We start from the raw sequence: 8,337 nt of genomic DNA, 5'->3' as shown, positions 1-8,337 counted from the left end.
TGTTGATGCCATTTTCAGACCTCTTTCCACATTACAGTTTATGAGCGAGGAGGAAAATATCCCTTAATTGTACAAAATGTCAATTGGTGTGATTTTCAGCACCAGCAGTTAGCCTCTTCAGTAGCAGTACTGGACTTTATTGAATGTACAAAAGACATTGATATCATTGGCTAGGCTGCCTTTCATCCATTCCCCTCCAGAATAAAAAGGAGGACATGATTTTTTTTTTCTCTACAAACAGCAACAACATCATAGTCCTATAGTTGTGCAATTCAGATGATTTTTTTTTTTATATCTATCCTGTTCTTTACTCCACTACATTTCCCCCTTTTTCCTTGGAGATGAGCACAAGGAAAATTGATTGTACTGCAGCGAGACTGACTGACTGACTCGCCTCGACGTGTCTGTCTCCATCGCCCCCCCCCCAAATCTCCCTGTCTTTTTATAGCTGAGGGGATTCATCGGCCCTCATGAATTGTCATCTCAACCACTCAACACATGCTCTCGCGTACCACATGTTCCTTTGCAATTTCCAATCTATAAAAACGAGCCGTGTTTTTGCTGAAAAACTGAGCAGTTATGTCTGTTACTTTATGCGACCTTGATGAGTTGTGTATGTTTTTCAGGGATTGTTGTTGAGGGCGGTGGCTGTAGGATGGATGGGAGAAGGTCACTTTGGATCTGTTACAAAAATCAATTTCAGTGGAGAGTTGAGCAGCTTGGTGATCTGATGACATCAAGCTCTCACAGCTCCTGAACTGAAACGTTACACTTGCTGTGAGACATGGCGCCTTTTATCTTTTGTGGTGCAAAACACTTTAGATGTTGGATCCTTTTATTTGGTGGGGTAATATATGTTATCCAGATTTCCCTGTCGATTTGGGGCCTTGGTCAAATGTATTTCAAACCTGAATGTCTTACTAGTGGAAAGATGAATTGATGTACTTAAATAGCTAAAATTTGGGGGGTACAAGAGCATAAAAAGCAAGGTTTTCCTCATCAGCGCCTTCCACCTGTGTTTAAAAATGGTTTCTATAGAACTTCTAATAATTCATAAAGCTGTAGTTTCCATGAAACTGTCTTAGTATAAACCACAACATATGGCTGAATGCCACCTGGGCATCTGTTAACAGTAGTGTCATGTGGAAAAGTTTGCATTTTGCATGTGCAAGGAGTTAGAGAAGACAGAAGGAGTCTGATGTTGAGTCAGACTGGGTCACCCCCTGAAAAGCTTTTTTTTTGTTTTTTTGTTCGTGGCAGATATGGAAACGCCTCTCCTCTTGTTTCCTCTTTTTTGTTTTGTCCGTCGCTCCTCATTTCCAGTTCTGCTCTGTGGTGATGATTTGGGTTTTTTTGGTTACAGGTACTCTCTAGACCGATGTGCATTTATACCTCAATTTACACAGGCCATGTCAGGCTTGGGTCATATGTAGAATACTAAGTATTAAAGTAATATTTTTATTGTTCATACTACATCATGCCACTGTGACAACACCTTATCGGTTGTGATACTGGAAATGGCTGGCTAAAGATTAGGTAGGCAGGGTTTTTTTTTTATAGCAAGGTTTATATGTGATTTTAGATGCGCCAATCAGATGAGACAAAGTGGTGATGCATGTAAATATTTTCAAGGTCATGTTTTTTGTTTGTTTGTATTGGCATGAACTTTATCTCAAACTGTGTAGTTTCTTTACAGCCAAATGCATTCAAAAATGCTCCTGTTGTGAATCATGACTGACCGTTGGCAGTATGACTGGCGGCTGTGCCTTAAACCCACGATTGAGGGATAATGTCCCTTTTTTATATTAAAAACTTCTCAATAGTCTGTGCAATATATGCCTTAAACTTTAAATGTGTGTTTTGTATAAGCATTTCAAAGAAATAAAAGTTCAGTTTTTCATAAATGCTATTTCTCCTGTCTTTTGTTGCCTGTAAAAGCTGCGGTTTTGTTGTGATTCATTTTGTCAGAATGACATTGCATCATCAATGGGTGTTTTAAAATGGACATTTTGGGTGCAGGTATTGTGTATGCTGTCATGGCTTACTAGGACACTTAAATACAACATAACAATTGCTAATGTTATTGATAACACCTGTGCTTTTCCTGCTGTAACAGTCAAAGTGTCCACTGAGAAAATAGCCCATGGGTGACAACACTAACACGCTTATCTTCCAAAGAAAGTTCAAATTGTTTATTTCACAGGAAAACATTCTTTGTGTTTTTGTCTGAGCTGTTCTCCAGGGATCACTGATCTGTGTATCAGGATTTATAGATATTTGAATCTGATAGCAGTTGTTGGGTTGTTTTGGCCACTGTCAGTGTGTGCTCTTATATACAGGTCAAACTACAGTGTCATTTGGAAAGTGGTGGTAGAGTAAAAGACGGTATACTGCTACGTAGAACAAAGAGCTAATAAATCCAAAAACAGATGATTAAAGTATGTAAGTAGGAGACACTTGTTTGAAAGACACAGATACAATGACAACTTAAAAACACCCCAAACACACATCTACGCTTTCTTTTGCGGTCAACGGCATGAATGAAAACTTTACTTTATTGGCCTGAGCAATATCAAGACTGAATTCCTTCAACGACACAGACATACCTGATCCTTCAACAAATACACACAACCATCAGATGGAAGGGAGAAATGAGTTTAGACTAAAAGCTCTGATAACCATTTCATCGAGTGGAAGTACTCACCACTTTTAATAAACACAGTCAGAATGATCAATTATTTATATCCATCTCCAACATACAGGGATACAAATATTACAGATAAGGAGACTCGTTGCAGTGCTTGTGCAGGTGTGACGGCTAATTGGCAGGAAGAGGTAAACATTGCTGGTACTAATGAAGCACTGAATCTGGCAGTCCAAAACTTAACCCCCGCGCGCACACATACATGATGTTTGATGCATCCCAAAAGTCCAACCAGGTTTGCTGCAAAATCCTCTACAAAAGGTCAGAACAACTGCAGTCCAAGTGGCCGCAGTAGACTTGTAGCTATGAGATGCAAACACACCTCTCTCTGTTTAACCTTCAATGATGATTTAAGTAGTGTATTGCGAAATATTTATGTGGATCCCAAATAAATCCCAAGCTCCTACCTTTCATAAACGTTTAGATCTGAGTAAATGTAGCACAACGGCTATTTCTGCCCTTTTATGAGAAGACTTTGATATATACTATATTTATATATAATACATACTATTCCTATTCATTTTCTCTCAAACCTACAAGGCCCGTAAATGTAGGAACTCAGGACCAATTTGTGGTGTAGTATGCGTGCGGGGGCCCCGATGCAGTCAGTTGCTCCTTCTACTCGTCATCCTTGTCTTTGGCGCCATGTTTGAGGATGCGGGTGAACTCTGCATAGTTGAAATTGCCCTTCTTGTCGATGGGCGCCTCGCGGAACAGCTCGTCCACCTCTTCATCGGTGAAGCGGTCGCCCATGGTGGTCAGCAGCTCCCTCAGATGGTCCTCGTGGATCACGCCTTGGAAACAGACAACATCCATTTAAGCGGGAGATAATGTTCCAAAACACAGTGTGAGCACCATGATCTGTGTATACAGTGTGAGGATTTTGTTTATACTGACTCACCAGATCCCTCCTCATCAAAACAGGCAAAGGCATTGCGGATGACATCCTCGGGGTCCGTTCCATTGAGCCTCTCTCCAAACATGGTGAGGAACATGGTGAAGTTGATGGGCCCTGGTGCTTCGGCCATCATCCCCTCCAGGTATTCGTCAGAGGGGTTCTTCCCTGAGGACGAACAACACTGTTACATGTATCTGCTTTTTCTTGAGACTATAGATATAAAGTATTCCAAGGACGTGTTTCTTTATGCTTCTACAGTAGAAGAACCATGTTTCTATTAACAGTGTTCAATATATTTTGCTGTGAAGAACTAATTAAGAATTCTTGACAGGATGCACACCAGCAGTTTTGAAGGACCCTTTCAGAGCTGCATATATTCAATTGTTTTTTAGTTCATTTACAAGTAAAAGGGAAATTAAAGGCGTATTCCTTCGATTTAGCATTGCACTTCCACAGAGTTTGGAAACTTGGGAGAGACAGATTTTAAAAAAGTGGTTGAAATTGAAGCAGCAGAGGCCGAGATATCCTGACTTCTAGATCCAATATTTCCCATAATGCGGCTCTATAGCATCTTTTCTTAGACCCCCCACCCTTAATAAATACCAAAGTCTTTCAAATACCTAACTCTTCGCTTGTAACGAAGGTTTGTGCTTTGTATTTGTAGTTTCCAAGCCCAAACTGAATTAACCTCAGTTCTACACTTGAAGCCATGAAAAGGAAGTGTAATGAGAACAAGCCTGAGTACCCAGAGAGGCCAGCATGTCATGCAGATCCTCCTTGTCGATGAAGCCGTCCCTGTTCTGGTCGATCATGTTGAATGCCTCTTTAAACTCCTGGATCTGAGACTGGTCGAACATGGCGAAGACGTTGGAGGTGGCCCTCTGAGGGCGCTTCTTGGTGGTCTTTCCCTTTGCACGTTTGCTTGACATGGCGGCAGCTGGATGAGGGCCTGTGCACATTTAAAAGGAACGATTCACAGATCAGGTTGTGATAATGCTGAACCACTGGGCATAGCATGGCCTGGGTGTACACAGATTGACGTGAATCCTGATTTCAGCATCCATTTGAAAAGATGTGTCGAAGCTGATGTATATTTGGGATTACAGTGCTGAAAAGTGGAGCACTGCATCCATGTCGCTCTTTTATATTTTCCCCTTCCCTCTTGCTTCCTCTAGAGAGAGAATTGCAATCTCTATAATGTCGGGCGCAGTGATGGGTGTGAAAATGGCATGTCTCCACAGTGCACACTGCAGCTAACTTCAGACCCTTCCACAATTAGACCCGTCACTCATGTTCAGGTCTACAAGGATTTGTCGTGTGTGTGTGTGTGTGTGTGTGTGTGTGTGTGTGTGTGTGTGTGTGTGTGTGAGTGAGTGTGTGTGAGTTATACCCTGTGAGCAACAGCAGACAGAGGACAGAGGGACAGGCTGGAGAGGCAGGAAGGAGCAGGTGAGTGTGGCTGATGAGTCTCATATCAGGTATGACATTATGCCCTGAGAGGCGGTGAGGTGATGCGATTACTGATTACTGTACATGGCACTGACTCAAACAATAACATCAGTTACTCAGGTGAACTGTAAGATTGCACACCCTTTGTTTTTTTTTTCACCTTGAAAATGACATCATATGGCAAGCACACTGTATATCAGCAACATTAGACTTCAGTAGAAGATTACGTCATCCTCAAATGTACTGTGCTTAGTCCTACACTGGAAACTTCCTCTCAAATATTAGCATTTAAACACTACAGCAACTGAAGATTCCTCACATAAATACAGGCTTTGTGGAGGATAAAACAGATTATACATCATTTTTTGTAAATTAAGGGTGTTGATCACTAGTGAGCTCAGGCAACTAAGATGCAATGTTTACATGTAGATATTCACTGGGTACATTTGAAGACTTTAACCTCCTAAGACCTGGCATCCATATACGTGGACATCACATTTTGGGTTATACCATAATACTTAATTCTGCTTATATGGAAATTCAAAATTGTCCCCGTATGTGGAACAGATGATGCTTAGTTTTTATACTTATCAGGTCCCAATAAGCCCAAATAGCAAAGAGAAATTAAGATAGAGCTTGGGTCTTAGGAGGTTAAATTTGAAATCTATCTTAATTCGTAATTACTTAAATAAATAAATAAATAAATAAATAAAAGATACAAAGTTGCCATGAAATGCCATCCTGTGTCTGTATTAGAATAACAAAAAAAAAAAAAAAATCTGAAAATCTTTCTGTTTACCATAAAAAATGGCAGTAAAATGCACTACATCTATGTATTTTATAGCACATTACAATAATGGCTACACATAAGTTTACTCCCACACTTATAAATAGCTCTTTGCTGTCCTATATTCACCAAATCTCTGTCTCCAAGGACTCTGTCTGGGTGACACTGCCTGTCATCATATCTAATGGGCCGGAGTAGCCCTCTAGTCCTAAATCTTTGAGTCTGCCGTCTCTGTACCTTGTATGATTCACAAAGGCCTCAAAGAAAAGCAGCTTTGCCCATCTCTGTATCTCAGATCTTTTTCTGTTGAGTATATAGAAGTTTCTGCCTCAGTTGATCTCTATACAAATGAATGCTGCTGTATCACTAGAGCTGAATTATAACTTTTATTGTCAATGCAAATGAGTGTGACCGACTTAGGTTCCGTGCAGAGTTTATAATCTTAATGGATAACTTGATTGTCCACAGTAGCATTTACATGAAGACAGTAGGTCCAAAAATGGAGCTGTGGTGACAGGGAGGGAATTCATGTAGTGTAGCAGGTCAGCAAAGATGTATACCACACACACACACACACACACACACACACACACACACACACACACACACACACACACACACACACACACACACACACACACACACACACACACACACACACACACACACACACACACACACACACACACACAGTTTTTGTCAGCAGTGGTTTCACTCCTTCCTCCCGCTCACTGCAGACACATGTAGGATCAGTCTGTCCTTTTCATTTGACTACTGTTTGGCTGCTTCTGTGCCCTCATATGCCAGAAAAAAAGGAAGAAATCTGGAAGGTGTGTGTTGTTGGCCTGCAGCCTTTCCATTCTCCATCTCGCAGTCACTGGAGGAAGCTGGAAACAAAACGGCGTCTAGCTCCAATGTAGGGTTTCAGGAACAGAGGAATTCCTCAATCTGATTAGAGTTTCTCTTTAGAGTCTTCTCACAATACACCACGCTTTCATTATGCAGACACATGCAGCAATTTACACTGCAATTGTGCGACTGTAAGAAAATTTGTTGGGAGCTCAAATGAAGGGGCTCCAATGTAAAAGGCCAATTTCAGGATCTGGAATTCAGTTATCTCTGCTGTGCATTCTTGTTTGGCTCTGGTGACACAGTAGGATACTGTCTCCTGAGAGAGGCTGATTGGTGTTTAACTTTGCGACTCTTTCAAGCAATCAATAAGCCAGATTCTTTGACTGATGTGATTACTTCACAACTTAGATTTCCAAGGTGCCGTAACAGCTAAAACCTTCTGCATTCTGCAGAGAGTGAATCGACAATGATTCACAAAGAGGCCGAGCACAAATATTTCTGACTTCAGCAACGTAAGCGTTTCGCTGATGTGCCTCAGCTTGGCTTGTACTGACAATTGTATTTGTTCTCTGTCCACTGCAGCTCCTCTGTGGACCCTTTTATCCACTGGGATGACAAAGCTCCTCTGTTCCTTCTTCCCCGGCAAGAACACACACACACACACACACACACACACACACTTGGATATCACCAAACAGTCAGGCTGTCATCCCTCACCCTAACTCCAGGTCACGTAGGTCGCCACTACTCAAGGGAAGACTAACGGTCTGGAATTCCAAAAGCAAACACGGATTGAAGTGGAAGTTAAGCTCTCATCGCCTATAAAAAGTCATTTGAGGTGTGTATGTCTGCGTGTTTCAGAGTGTGTGTGTGTGTGTGTGTGTATGAGATCAAAATGGGTCAGCTGCATTCATAAATTCCTCTGTCTAATGTGCCGTAGTGATGACATGGAAGTAAACACACATGCATACAGTACATTCATATTGCACACATATACGCAGGTCTAAAATGAGCCTCCTCTGCAGGTCTCCTTGATCAACAGATGACAAAGCTCTTCTGTCACTGATCTGGGAACTTTAATCAAAGATCCCCTTCAGAAGCTCTCTGTAACTCTACCCTCCCCTTCACTCTCAGCACTGACAGTTGAGCATTGTGCCACTGAACTCAGAGAATCTACAACACATAAAATATGGGCTTTTATACACATTATGTGTACTCTTTATGCAAAAAACAGCTTTCTTTCTCACCTTGGCTTCAGGTAGAAATATCAGGCTCCTTTAGTCTGGGTCCGACACAGCAGTGCGAAAGGGAAGCAGGCAGTACTACTGAAAAGTTTGTTTAAAGAACCAGACTCCCGGTGGGTCCCTCCCCTTTCTGCCTCGGCCAATGGAGAGGCCGTCCTGTCCCGTACAAAGACATCTCAGGCCAAGCCATTTCTCCATACAAGGCAAAAGAATGCACAGGCTGCAGCTTGCTACTGCCACAGACGCCGCTCGGGATGTTTGGGGGAAAAGGCAGAAATGACAGGAACTACGATAAGGCTGCCTTATTTAGAGAAAAGGGCCTAAACATTTAGAGGAGGCTCTGTATGGCGGAGTGGAAACATGGGGGAGAGAGTTGTGAGCAGATGCAGAGCAGTTTTGAAAG

The 8,337-nt window shown here is 41.9% G+C and overlaps 1 protein-coding gene across 1 annotated transcript; it reads right to left on the bottom strand.

Moving 5' to 3' along the window:
• Window positions 1–2,177: 2,177 nt before the first annotated feature.
• myl9b (myosin, light chain 9b, regulatory) lies at window positions 2,178–8,016 on the bottom strand. The gene is made up of 4 exons (XM_070903541.1): window positions 7,938–8,016; window positions 4,348–4,551; window positions 3,606–3,767; window positions 2,178–3,498 (listed from the first exon to the last, which is right to left on the bottom strand). The coding sequence occupies exons 2-4, from the start codon at window positions 4,529–4,531 to the stop codon at window positions 3,323–3,325; spliced, it is 522 nt and encodes a 173-aa protein (XP_070759642.1). The 5' UTR covers window positions 4,532–4,551; window positions 7,938–8,016; the 3' UTR covers window positions 2,178–3,322.
• Window positions 8,017–8,337: the final 321 nt, after the last annotated feature.

The sequence above is a fragment of the Enoplosus armatus genome, chromosome 3 (genome assembly GCF_043641665.1).
Source record: "Enoplosus armatus isolate fEnoArm2 chromosome 3, fEnoArm2.hap1, whole genome shotgun sequence".
Taxonomy (NCBI): Eukaryota; Metazoa; Chordata; class Actinopteri; order Centrarchiformes; family Enoplosidae; genus Enoplosus; species Enoplosus armatus.
This window is presented reverse-complemented; position numbering and strand designations above follow the sequence as displayed.

Bases quoted from the DNA above. Each gene is read 5' to 3' on its own strand.
- myl9b (XM_070903541.1), bottom strand. From the start codon at position 4,531: ATGTCAAGCAAACGTGCAAAGGGAAAGACCACCAAGAAGCGCCCTCAG. The intron at 3,768-4,347 runs GTACTCAGGCTT...GTTCGTCCTCAG, and splicing joins TGACATGCTGGCCTCTCTGG to GGAAGAACCCCTCTGACGAA. The intron at 3,499-3,605 runs GTGAGTCAGTAT...TCTGTTTCCAAG, and splicing joins TTTTGATGAGGAGGGATCTG to GCGTGATCCACGAGGACCAT.